Consider the following 14,505-nt stretch of genomic DNA (forward strand, 5'->3'; position numbering starts at 1 on the left):
AATGACCTATTTTCAATAATTACCAGGATAAAAAGGTTTAATTTGAGATCAAAAGGTAAAAAAATAACCAACATTATCTACAGAATGTGAAGAAGAGGTTAGAGTGTTGACATTGGGTCAAAGACGTCTATATATTGTGTTGCAGTGTCTTGCAATACCACTTGTTCCTCTAGAGGCAATAGTGAGTCACTATAGCATCCAGTCTGCCTTCAAGTATAGAGAACAAAAACGTAGAGCTGCAGCGAGAGTTTGTCAATAATACGTCCATGGTGTACATACATCCGACTGTGTGGCAGATACGAGAAAACATGGCATAACACTTTTGATATAGTCCAATAAACAAACTCTCAGAGCGTACACGGACCATACAGCCCTTGGTTAGTGGCACAAACACACAGATGTTTAACGTAAACTATAGGCCAAAGTGAAAGTGAAACTATCGGATTCTATCAAACAATTGTATTATTGTTACTGATGACGTGTCTTTTTCATTACGTATCACTATTGTTTTAACGCCCAGGCCTATCAAAGGCTTGCAGTTTCTTTTTTGTAATAAAGAAACCAGATATATTCTTACGCAGTTGTTCATCTATTGTACTCAACCAGAGGAGTTTTAAGTCCAACCAAGCCTTGGAAGTAACCTAACATTGGCTATGAGAAAATGAATGGGGTGTTTACCTCCTGAACCCTGGCCGCCTCACATAACTCCTCCGACTTCTATTTGCCTGATGTTGATTTCAAAATGAGGCTGGATTGAGCTGTGGTTTCTCTCCCTCTCGCCTCTCTTCATTCCCACCCTGTGGTGGTATAAGTGATGTTGACCACTCTGACTGGAGCTCTCTGGAGAACTGAACTCCATGCTGTGCGTTAGGACCAGAGTGCACTCATCAGTGTGGACTGCAGCCTTCAGTTAGCATTACCGCTCTGCTTAGCACACAGTCCAAGAGTCCTGCTCCCACATACAGCCTGTCCCCTGCTCACCCCTCTCGCCCTTTCACAGATGGGGATAGCTGGAAATTAACTTGTATCCCTCGGGTCCTGCAGCACATGCAGAGTAATGAGATACATACTTAATACTCAGTAGACACATCTGCTCCATGAGGATAAACTCACAAGCAAAGTTATTTTTACATCACTGACATATGATTAATGCATGTCTATGTTTACATATATGTGTATATATATATATATATATATATATATATATATATATACACATATATATAAACACGTGCGTGCGTGCGCTAACGTGTGGTGTAAATAAGTGGATTTATGGGCCGTTGACTCTGTTGACCGAGGTCAGAACAGCACAGGACCTGAAACAGGAAGCAGATGCAGCTGGTGTGGAGAACTGCAGGTCACAAATTGAGATCAGACTGCAGAACACATGGCTGGTTTGGACACAGCACGTGTGTGTGTGTGCGTGTGGTATGTGGGTGCAGTGTATGTAGACGCTCTTTCACAGCTAATTTTAATTCTAAAAGTGTTTTTTATCTGCAGGTGCCAAATGTTGACCTGGGAGTTCAATCAATAATGATCTAATGTTATTTTCTGACAATATATACAATTCTCCAAATAAAAGTGAAAGATAAGTTGCCAGTGCCAAATGGGATGTGTTTCAGTACTAGTCCAATCACATACAAAAGTGACAAAATATGGAGGATTCTTTCTGGTGTTTTGGAGGACCAAGGTCGCTCCCTCAGTGGGGCCCTCGTGCACTCTGCTACTTTGTCACCGTCGATTCATTTCCTGTTGTGCGCACACAGATGCTTGGAGTGTTTTAGTATTTTTAAGGGGCTTATGGGGCTGATTATAGGTTCCCTAGTTTGTTGCTCTCTTGCCCGGGAAGCTCCACCTGATTGGTTTGTTCTGCACAGCGCGAGATGAAGGCCGGAGAAGAAAGCGGCCACTGTAATCTATCTGGACAACAAGATTCTCCACACGCCATAAACTATCCAGCTCATCCTCTGTGCTCTTTGCTTTGACATTTTAACGTTTGCAGAGACAACTCTCCGACCCGTCCTCCTCTATTTATGCCTTGAGCTGCCCTTGTATCCCAAAGTAAATGTTTGTGAGGAGGAGAAAATGACAGGGAACAGCAAATGAGAGAAGGAGAGAGAAAGTTGGTTGAGTTGAATTATGGCAGAAGATTTAAGGTGCCTGTAAAGCAGACGCAAAACAAAAAGAACAATTAGAAGTTCCCAGGGCTCTCGTCAGAGAATGTGTGAATTTGGAGTGCAAAGGCAAAACACGCTGTCAGAAAAACAAAGACATCCAACTGTTTCCTAAACGTGTGTGTGTGTGTGTGTGTGTGTGTGTGTGTGTGTGTGTGTGTGTGTGTGTGTGTGATACAGAAGCCCGGCTGTGACTCCATCTTGGGCTCAAAGCAGCAGGAGGACGCCTGCATGGTGTGTGGAGGACTAAACACCACCTGCCTGCACCACAAGAGCGTGTACCAGAGCAACGGTCTGGAGGCAGGTAGGATACACACACAGACACACTCACATAATCGTCATAGCAGTTTCAAACCAACACAATCTGGGGATTAATCCAAGCGCTTTCTGTGTTTTCCCTCCAAAGTGTTATTAGTCATTCAGGGTAAGTCAAGAAGTTATTGTTCTCTGATGACGTGAGGATTAAGCATGGTCACAGTTGTGGCAAACAAAACCTGTTGGCTGACTTCCAGGAAGTAATTCAGCTTAACATCGTGTCCTCCAAAATTACAGCGGTTAAGATTTCAGGAAGGAGGAGAAGGAACATTGAGTTCTTCAGGCTCCAAATGGCTAGATGCCACCAAAACATTTTGTACTAACATTGGTATCTGCAGTTCAGAGGCTAACATGGGGTCTGACTGTTCACATGTTGGGAGGAGGGCTTTCTTTGGTTTGTCCATATCAGAAAGAAGAAAATTATTAAAAGTGGAAGGAATATGAGGGCAATAAACCTGTAAATGAATAAACAAGTTTAACTACATTGGTTAACAGTTTGCTTAGTAATGTGCAGTGTAAACCAAAACAAACCAAAGTAAAGAATGCACCAAAGTAAACACTGGATCTATCATTCAGACCAAAAAAACCTCTTTGGTGTTCAGAGAGTAGATGCAAACATCCAGAAAATGGCACATATACATGCTAATGCCTCTGTACAAGCATGTGAAATGTTGCTATGCAAACATGTCACGGTGTGCCTCTTGAAAAAACAAGGTTAATTGATGTTGCAACTTCCCCTGCTGCTGCTCTGACTACATTTACTCTGTACAGTTCAGTCAGAGACACTTCTGTCGAAGGATTGATCATTATAGCAAATTATACAGTTAAATTAGTCGGAAAAGGCTCTGCTCTTAGAGACAGACATGCACATGTGTGTGTATATGATAAGATAGAACAATGTGATGTAGAAGGGAAACACAATTTAATTAGGTTTGTGATTTTTTTCATGATGGGAAAGAAGGGTCCTTTAGACCCTATGTTGCCCTCCACTGAGAATTGAATCAAATTGTACTTTTACTTTTTGTACTTAAGTACATTTTGATGCAAATACATATGTACTTTAAATTTAAATGCTTGACCTTTACTTGTAACAGAACTTTTGTACTCTGTGGTATTGCAATTTTTACTTTTACTTTACTATCTGAGTACTTCGTCCACCACTGATGGGCACACACACAAACAGAAAGTACACAACACCTCTAGCTTGCGACTTGGCTCGGGGCTCCTCACACAGCTCCGTGTGTAGGCTCAGCATAATGGCTCAGATTGAGCAAGAAGAAATCAGGCTGATAATGGCCGCTTTGTTTGGGCGATTCGACAGCCTTGGGATGTTTTCTCTCCTCCTGCAGCTGCGTTTCCCAGCAGAAGGAGAACTGATGGAGGGCGGCTGCACAACATTGCTCCTCACAAGGTCAAATACCAACAGCCTGGTGCTAATCGCTGCCTTTTTGTAACTCCGACACTTCCTCAGTTACAGCGCTATATCTTCATGTAGCTAAAGATGAACCTTGTGAATAGTTCCTCTCTGAGACGGGTAAGCAGGGGCAACCAAAGTTACGCGCTCTTCAAAGGTTGTAATGAATGGAGTTCATCCTGCGGATACTTTTCACTCCAGAGCAGTAGAAGAACCATGGAGCTGTCCCAGCCTCTTTCTGTTTTGGCTCAGAAGTGAAATGTAACTCTGTAATGAAGGGTTGTGGTTTCAGATGATTCATAAATGGTCTCTCTGTCCTTGTAAACCGATCCTGTAAACCATTAATCAGAGTTAATCATTACTGACATCATTCATTGTTTTATAATGACGATCAAGACATGACAACAGCATTGTAATACAGTACATGTCAGATAATTATCTGATTACTAATCCAGATTATTTGTGAGTGACTGATTACATATCAGTTACTGATTTCTGAAAAATATCAGATGATGATTTAGCGTGCTATTCAAAGATAAACCCTTATTATAAAGTACACAGTACAGAGTGAAGGCCTGCAGCAATATATTTTGTTTCAAGTGACTGCACATAAACAGTAATAATGTTACAGTGAAATGTTAAGAGACGTGCAGCTGTGGTTGGAATGCATCCACTACTTTTCATAGAGCATTCATGGATGCAATTATTATTTAATAATAATTTGAGCAGACCTGTCAATTTACACTTACACTACTGTCAAAGGGTTAAAGTCAACCTACAAGTTCACTTAGTCAATGGGTCTCTTAAATTCCATAAAAAAACATGTTCTCTCTGTCCGGGCCAGAACGTCAGAAACATTGTATAAAAACACTGTCATTGCTTTAAGATACTTCTCTCTACTTGTTGTTAGTACGTGCTAATTGCATCCTTTGGATACATTACGTTATGAACAGTGGGGTCAGTATATCAAGATGTGAAGTAAAGTTAGCAGCAGCATCTGAAACAAAAAGCCACAATGACTTTAAATTGTAAAGAGAAATGTATAGACCTGGCTACCTGCTGCTTTTTCTGCTGTGATGTTTACATGAACACTATAGTCACCACCACAGGTGATACCATGAGTAATGATGTTTACACGAACACTATAGTCACCACCACAGGTGATACCATGAGTAATGATGTTTACACGAACACTATAGTCACCACCACAGGTGATACCATGAGTAATGATGTTTACATGAACACTATAGTCACCACCACATGTGATACCATGAGTAATGATGTTTACACGAACACTATAGTCACCACCACAGGTGATACCATGAGTAATGATGTTTACACGAACACTATAGTCACCACCACAGGTGATACCATGAGTAATGATGTTTACATGAACACTATAGTCATCACCATATGTGATGCCATGAGTAATGATGTTTACATGAACACTATAGTCACCACCACAGGTGATACCATGAGTAATGATGTTTACATGAACACTATAGTCATCACCACATGTGATGACCATGAGTAATGATGTTTACACTGAACACTATAGTCATCACCACAGGTGATACCATGAGTAATGATGTTTACATGAACACTATAGTCATCACCACAGGTGATACCATGAGTAATGATGTTTACATGAACACTATAGTCATCACCACAGGTGATACCATGAGTAATGATGTTTACATGAACACTATAGTCATCACCACAGGTGATACCATGAGTAATGATGTTTACATGAACACTATAGTCATCACCACATGTGATACCATGAGTAATGATGTTTACATGAACACTATAGTCATCACCACATGTGATACCATGAGTAATGATGTTTACATGAACACTATAGTCACCACCACATGTGATACCATGAGTAATGATGTTTACATGAACACTATAGTCACCACCACAGGTGATACCATGAGTAATGATGTTTACATGAACACTATAGTCATCACCACATGTGATACCATGAGTAATGATGTTTACATGAACACTGTAGTCACCACCACAGGTGATACCATGAGTAATGATGTTTACATGAACACTATAGTCACCACCACATGTGATACCATGAGTAATGATGTTTACATGAACACTATAGTCACCACCACAGGTGATACCATGAGTAATGATGTTTACATGAACACTATAGTCATCACCACATGTGATGCCATGAGTAATGATGTTTACATGAACACTATAGTCATCACCACAGGTGATACCATGAGTAATGATGTTTACATGAACACTATAGTCATCACCACAGGTGATACCATGAGTAATGATGTTTACATGAACACTATAGTCACCACCACATGTGATACCATGAGTAATGATGTTTACATGAACACCATAGTCACCACCACATGTGATACCATGAGTAATGATGTTTACATGAACACTATAGTCACCACCACATGTGATACCATGAGTAATGATGTTTACATGAACACTATAGTCACCACCACATGTGATACCATGAGTAATGATGTTTACATGAACACCATAGTCACCACCACATGTGATACCATGAGTAATGATGTTTACATTGAGAAACATCTAAAGTTCCAATAGAAGATGTTGTTGAGTTTAGTTAATTATAATTAAGTAATTATATGCAAAACATGTGGACACCAATGTCGTAGATTAGGGATTTGGAGGAACCATGGTCTTTTTTAGGTAGTTTTGGTCAATTATCATAATTTCATAAATTAGCATAACATTGCGGTAATTACTGTCATTATAGACATATTCAACACTTCACAAAGGAGTCCAATGTAATCAAGAAAATACAAGCCTTGAAACTGCTGCTTTAAAGTGGCACTCTGGTTATTCAGTATTGCAAATATTGAGACAGAGTTAAAAATAGAAAAGAATGATCAATATCAATACAGTGCAGGCCAAGATATCCTGTCTTCTGGTCCACATTAAGGATCAAGCTCCACAAAAACCCTGGATCTTACACTTCCCATATTGCACCTTGATGGCGTCTTTCATTACACAATATATGTGTATGAAAAGCAGCAGCAGCAGCTTCAGTCCCCTGTTTGTGTCTACAAAGGATGGGTTCAACAGAAGACAGATTACAACTGTTTATTACAAGCCACGTAGTTCCCTGTGACTAGGAAGCTGACTTAGACATGTAGAATCGGTGAAGTGCCCCTTTAACAACAAAGACTTGCTTTGTATTAGTATTATAAGTTGCTTTATATTATTACATCCCAGTGCCCCAGTGTAAAGAAAACACTGATTGAAACCAGAATTATCTCTGCAATGCAACAAAGAGTCTTGAGAGATTATGTGATACTGACTTTTAATGTGCTCCATCTAGAATAATTAACTTCAAATAACTTGACTTTAAAAGACATCTGTTGCTTTTCTCTTCTTGGCCCTCACTTAGTTTGAAAGCTGTTTTCAGATTGTAAGTGAATTAGTTAAAAAAAGGAGAAACTCATGTTAAAACCAAGCCTCTAACTGAGTGTGTCTGTTTGCCAGGCGGACCTTTTGGATACAACGAAGTAACCATGATACCAGCTGGAGCCACTCACATCCGAGTCACTGATAACAGCAAAAATTATCTTGGTAAGACTCGGCCTGACACACACACACATTCCTGGTGTACCGTGTATATCAGCTTCAGCTCTCTGCACACGACTCACTTTGCGTCACTGCCTCCATGGCTGCAGTGTTAATCCGGCAGTTAAAGCATTTCCTAAACTTGCTATTACTTCCTCTCCCCAGAGATAGGAGGCTCAGCAGTCCCATCTGGTCTCTGGACCTGCTGTGTGTTTACCAGGCAACATAATAACCAAGGGCATCTATTCTCATCCTTGTTTATGAGACCAAAATAAATCCGGCCCCGATACGACACACACTGTGGTCTGGAAAGGGACGCTCTTAAAAGGCTTTATCTGACCATTAGGGCAAGGCAGGTGAAGATACTTGTTTCCAATTTATGTCATGGAAAATCTCTCTCCCGCCACTGAGGAGAGACAGCTGCCATATATAGCCAGCTGGAAATATTTCTGTTTCCTACAGCCTGCCTTTATCTCAACATGACCCACATATATGGAGAATTAATGGTTGGCATTTAGAAATATTTGACTGATTTATCAACTTCAAATAACACAAAACATTTCCTTCCGTCCTTCCTGATACCTTCATACCTTATCCAGCCCTCCAAAACGGTCGCTCCCAGTTTGTGATCAACGGTAACTGGAAGATCAGCATCCCAGGCGAGTACAATGTAGCCGGGACGAAGCTGCTTTACCGGCGCTCTGCAGACACCTGGGAGAGCTTTGAGGTGCCAGGACCCACCCATGAAGACCTCCATCTAATGGTGAGAGCTCCAAGGTTCTGGAGCATGACAGTTTGGTCATCATCTGGTCTCAGGATCTGGAAATCACCCTCAATTCAGATTAAGAAAAACCACCCCACAAAAAACCTTTAATGGGGAGAAGGTTCCTCTTGCCCTGAGTGGACAGACCATAAATGTTGTCATTGTAAAGCCATCATGAAGTTTCAGTAAAACCAGCCCTACTTTATTGAGACCATTGTGGTATTTATCACAGTCAGCCAGTAATGACACCTCTGAGCCAGGCATGCGCCAAAACCAGTAAAAGATTCTACTTTCCTGCAATATACTGTTAAATTACACTTATTCTGCTTATCATTAAGTATTTCCCAAGAGAAGAAAAACATCAGGTTTGAATGAATAATTGATTGTTTCCATTCAGACCCTAGACAGGTATTTCACAAACTGATATGGCTCAGCTACCAAACAGCTGTTAACTATTGCCTCCTCCTGAGACACTGTAAGCACACTGCTGAGTTCTGTAAAACATTGATGGTGGTTGTAAGCATCCTCTAAACACTGTGTACTGTTTGTTTCCTTTAGCGTGTTTTACATGGTGAGTATGAATGCCACAGCACTCATGACTTCTTACTGGTGCTCGGATGTATTGCTTATAATTTGACCCGGTACTCTTGTAAACCTAAGTCTAAGGGTTATAGGTTAACCCTAACCTAAGGTTAAGACAACGTTTTCTTCTGGCTTTGTGAGACTTAAGGAAAATGTGTCATCAATTTAGTTGCCATGCCGTTTTGTTGATCCCTAGTTTAGTTACCCTTGTAACCCGTACTCCAACCTTTAGGATTACAAGGGTAGTAGGAGTACGAGGCAATGGACACATGGACCAGTCCTCCCAAAAATCTCTTTAAAGCACAGAGAAAATAGTTGAGTCAAAGTCAAGTATCAGATCGGACCCTGTGTTGGCAGATATCAAATATTAAAGGACTCAGATCAGACCCAAAAACTTGATTGGGTCATCCCTTCAATACGATAACATCTTGGATACAGTAGGATTGAAAGCCCCAGAACAGCACTAAAAGACCATGGTGATATTGTTTTTCATCTACAGAGAAAAAGTGTATTTTAGGGCCAAAGAATATGTTTCTTTGAGCTGATCTGATGCCAGAATAAGGAGTAAAATCAAACAAAGTAAATGTATACAATATGAGTTTACTTCAGTATTATATAAATGTTGATGCCAGAAGTGGCAAATCCTACCATGTACGCTGCACTTAACGGTAATAAAACAAGGGGTAGATGAAAACAGAAAAGATTATTCTAAACCTTTCCTGGCCCATCAAGATGTTTCCATGCTGTCCTTGTGTGCAGGTGCTGGCGACAGACAGAAACCCGGGCATCGAGTATGAGTACTGGCTGCCACCAGGCCAATTTGCCCTCCACCACGGGAGTAGGAGTCCACTGCGTCAAGCTCATCACACTTCCAACTACCTCCCCTGGGATCAACCCATCACTACAACCACCACTACAACCACCACCACCCGGGCTCCCCCTGTCACCACCCAACCCCACTGGTGTAAGTCCTGCCTCCAGCTTCATTTAACTACCCTTAAATATATTCATAGATGAAAGCACAAGTTTAAACACTCTTAGAAACTCTTTAAAGTTATTACATGATCTACTCATATCCATATCCAAGTTCATTTAAGTTGGGAAGAACGCTAAGAAATATCAGACATTAGTGGTCATTCATTTCGATGAGGTCACTGTGTTGGCACCGCGAGGCTTCTGCAAAAAAACAAAAACGCAGGTTTGTCTACGGTTTAACGGGCAGTCATTGCAATGGAAGAAAACATTGTTGTTGTGGTGATAACTTACCTGAGTTGTACTGGTGCAGTGTTTTGGTATCTGATAAGCCTTCAATCTTTGTGATCTGACTAAACTGTTGCACTGTTTCCAACCCGTCTCGTGTTTCTTGTCCAATCACACTTTGTAGTTGTTGTAGCGATGTCGTTATGTTCTCAGAAATTCATTACAATGGTATCATAATCGATTTGAATGATGGCCACATTTACCAAAATAGGACCAACTCCCTAATTAAGTCCATCATGTAGCATATTCGAAACTTATTTATGCTCAAGGTGTTCATTGACTGAACTTTGATTTCAGGGTGAAAGACTCCTGTAAAAGAGAAATATTAGGCTAGGTTAGCTGTGTATCAGTGCGTTTTATTGCCTGTACATGAGCAGACTTTGACCCCTAAGTCTGCAGCAGCAGCATTGTGATATTTGGAGGAAGTAATAAAATTCAGTCAGAGTATTATGTTTCAAATACACTGATCTTGATCGTATTGAAAACCCTGCACACCCTCACAAGTGTTTTCTGTCGTGCACTAATTTATTGATTAGGAAGCTCACAGGTACAACACGCTAACAGGAGAACAAGGGAAGTGTCAATCAATTACAGCCTGTACACGCCCTGACAGAAGAGCCAATAAGACACAATAAGTGAACACCTGTGTGGTGGACGATGGGTTAAAAATAATCCATGTTCAGGTCACATTTGATTTAAAAGAGTTATCTACAGGCTGAGGAATGCAGCTGGTTTATCTCTCACGATAAGCCTGCAGTACACATGTTCTGAATCTTTCCCTAAATACTCACATTTACATGGAAATCTGCACACAGCCTGAGGACTTGTGCCTTCTGTCGGGTTCTATCCAATACTGTAATAAATCTAAGTAGCCTTTCTGGAAGCATTTTCCAGCTGATGAATACGTGCCAAACACAATCTGACTCTTGATGTTGCCAGAAATAGTGTGTTGATTGTTTGTTGGGTATCAAGGTGAACTTTCCAGTCATTGACTCTGGTCCTGATTTGTTCATGTTGGGACATAATGAGGTTAGAATGATCTGAAAATTTTGAGAGAAACCTGCTGTTTTCGGACCAATATATCCAAACTAAGAATTTCCTATTTTCTCTTAACTTGTGCAGCATATTGAGCTGAACTGTGCCTGCAGTTTCATTTTGACAGAAGGTGGTCTGAGTTACTCATTGGTACCGATGCCAATGCATTGACATTAACTGAATCCAGGTGTCTTGTAATCGCAGATCTTCCAGCTCGCTGGTGATTTGCTGAAATATAATGAATAGCAGCAAACAGGGCCAAACTAACTGATACATTTGTAAACCAGAACACATGTTTACCAATCAAAGTTGAAGAAGACTTTATTCTACTTGTTTCTGGTGTCATTTTTTGGTCCAAGACGTCTGAGAGGAAGCACAGTATGTTAACAAATACTGTAGGGTAGTATTCATTATATTATATTATATATATATAACAGCTCACTGCTATTGGCATTTTATTAATCCTTATAAAGTCCATTTACATGACTTTTAGCATGATGACGTTTAATGTCCTACACAACCTCTGTAGTCTCATTTAGCCACTTGTTAGACATTTTAAGACATGTAAAAGCTTCAAAATTCACGAGTGGTGTAAAAAACATCAAAATCTCTTATGCTTGTATTAACCACAGACGTTATTTTTGGAATCCAAGCAAAAATCCATTGACTTTGAGACAAGAGATCTGGAAGTGCTACCAATAAGTGGCTAGAGTCAGAAATGTTTTTTAAAATTGAACCAAATTGAAGTGTGTGATTTGTGTCTCCTAGTTTTAAGGCCTGTGAAGCCGCCCCGCCAATCTCCCCACCACAACCGCCGCCAGCGCCCTCACCAGCCCGTCCTGCCTCGCCTGGAGCGGGAGGAGAACCACAGAAACCTCCTCCCTCAGCCTTCACCCGGAAGTATGGTCTCCATTTTCCCCACTCAACCCTCACCATCCCCCAACAAGCCCAACTAACCATGAACCAATGAATGTTCAGATTTTTCAGGAAAAAACTCTTGTTTATATTATTTATATTTTAGAATGCATATTTCTGAACATGTAAAAATATTGTTTACCGCATTTTTTCTTAGATCATGACTATATTTGTGATCTTGTTTCTGCTCGCTTTATTGTACAGGGCATTGTGGGAAATGTCACCGAGTTAAAGGTCGAAGGGAACGCCAGAGACAGTATTGTCAGAAGGACTTTGGTGAGTTTGAACCTTGTAGCGTTGCTGTTGTTAAATAAGTTGTGACAGAATGCTAACTTTAACATGTGAATTGTAATATCTCATTGAATTTTCTCTGTTAGTTTTTCGGGGCCGAGTCCTCGGGAAGCTTTACAGAGGCCAGGAGACGCGTTATGACGTCCAGATCATCCACACCTACCGCAACGGTTTCCGCCTGGAACACCGGGAGTTCTTGTGGGTCCCTAACGTGTGTGACTGCCCCCACCTGGAGGAGGGGAAACAGTATATACTGATGGTGCGTCGCCACATTAACCACGAGCACACGCTGAACCGCATCCTGGTGGAGGAGGAGAGCTACGTGGTGCCGTACAGACCCAGAGAGGACGAACTCCTGCGACCGCTTGAAAGACTGTGCAGCAACAGAGGAGCCAAACAGCCAGCAGAACTGACCGGATGAGTGTAGAGACAAACTGTGTGTGAGAGTGTGTGTATGTCAGAGAACAAAGCTCATACTGCAGCTTTATTCACGTCCAATGTTTCATTTCTGGACCTTCAAAACGCCATCAGACTCCATGTGAACCATGTGATGGTCGGATGAATTCCATAGTGGCGTCACTGGAGAAAAATGACAGCTGGATAGTCAACAGACATTTGAAGCTCGCCACATTAAGAAACCAAAGACTCCACGTTTATTTAAAAGCCTGACCAGCTGACTGTACCATATAGAGCACTTTAGGTGGATGCTTGTGCCCACCTTTAAACACATACCAAAGAGAAGAACATTGACTGAAATGGCCTTTTTGTGATTGCTGGTTTTCCACAGCTATCGTTTAATTTTTTTGTATTATTGTATTTTTGTGTGTGTATATATTTTAAAGGAAAAATCCACCTCAAAACACTTAAACTTAAATCTTATCCAACACCATTTTGACTTTGTATTATGTTAAGCTCAGTAGAGTTGGTACAACAGCAAATATTTTCAGTATGAAATATGAACAATAAGTTGGTGTCGGTCCCTCAAGCCTCGAGTATCATTAAATATGCTTGTGTTTCTCTGTTGAGCAACATTGAAACTTTGGGAAATGGGAATTTCAGCAAGAAAAGTGGACCAGATTCTAACTTTAACAGTTTTGAATAAGAATCTAAAACGATCGTTATCTTTCAAACAGCACATGTGACTGCAGCTGAATGCAACACGCTCATTGTGAATGTTGCAGCATACAATCAGGATTTCAATCAGAGGTGGATTTTTGCCTTCTCGAGATATAACAACATATTGCTTCACAATATATTTATATATAACTTGTGTGTCACTTGTTGTTTCATAGTGTCTGTGTTGCTCCTTTTTGTGGTATTATTTTTTTATAGCGTGTTAAATCAGGTCTGCTTTGTGATACTTTACGTGAAAGAGATTATGAAATATACAGTATTTTATTGCGTGGCACTGATTATTACTAAAGTATAACTTGACTATAAGTGTGTTGAGAAAACTTGCCGTCTGTTGAATAGTCAGTTAACTTCTGTGCCTTGTGTTATGCATTTGATTTATAACTTTTTTTTTTTCTCAAACCTCATCTACATGTGCCAAAAATAATGGTTTTATACATTTTGTCCATAGAGTGTATCAATGATAATGACCCACTCTTTGTAAAATAAACTTATTATAGACTTATTATAGACGTCCAAAAAAACAAGAACATTCAACAGATTTCTGTTATTTATCCCACAACAGAATAACAGATTTATTTTGGTGCCGCTTCTGTTTTCCTCATAGCTGCCAACAACACATGACACGCTGCTTTTTTTTTACAAACAAGCGCAACGGAGAAATTTAAAACATATTTTCTGTCCGTTTATCGTTGATTTTCATATGAACAAGAAGATCAGTCTACTCCGTTAGCAACATGGCTACTGTTAGCAGCCTAGTTAACACCACTCTCCAAAGCAAGAAACAACGATAACAACCACAAAGAACTCAAACAAAACCCGATCTCAGTGCTATAATAAAGGCAGAGGAAAACACCTGAATAATTAATAGGCAGGTTTTGTTACTTACTGATCTAGCTGAGTAGAAATAACTTTTTCTGTATCTTCTTCACCTTCTTTGCCTCCTCTGTCAACGGGGCTGTTTTTCCGGGTAGAGTTCCCACAGTTCACGTTACTCCAGATTTCGCTACCCTGAGCTCCTGTAAGATATT

The 14,505-nt window shown here is 40.4% G+C and overlaps 1 protein-coding gene across 1 annotated transcript in view; it reads left to right on the forward strand.

The window, feature by feature from the left end:
* adamtsl5 (ADAMTS like 5) overlaps nt 1-14,001 on the forward strand; it is a 33,934-nt gene extending 19,933 nt beyond the window's left edge. Inside the window, exons 7-13 of the mRNA XM_029459508.1 lie at nt 2,355-2,478; nt 7,417-7,503; nt 8,097-8,260; nt 9,602-9,806; nt 11,906-12,037; nt 12,257-12,328; nt 12,430-14,001. Coding sequence (XP_029315368.1) covers nt 2,355-2,478; nt 7,417-7,503; nt 8,097-8,260; nt 9,602-9,806; nt 11,906-12,037; nt 12,257-12,328; nt 12,430-12,764 — 1,119 coding nt within the window. The 3' untranslated portion in view covers nt 12,765-14,001. The remainder of the gene's footprint in view (nt 1-2,354; nt 2,479-7,416; nt 7,504-8,096; nt 8,261-9,601; nt 9,807-11,905; nt 12,038-12,256; nt 12,329-12,429) is intronic.
* Nucleotides 14,002-14,505: the final 504 nt, after the last annotated feature.

This window comes from Cottoperca gobio, chromosome 3 (genome assembly GCF_900634415.1).
Source record: "Cottoperca gobio chromosome 3, fCotGob3.1, whole genome shotgun sequence".
NCBI lineage: Eukaryota > Metazoa > Chordata > Actinopteri > Perciformes > Bovichtidae > Cottoperca > Cottoperca gobio.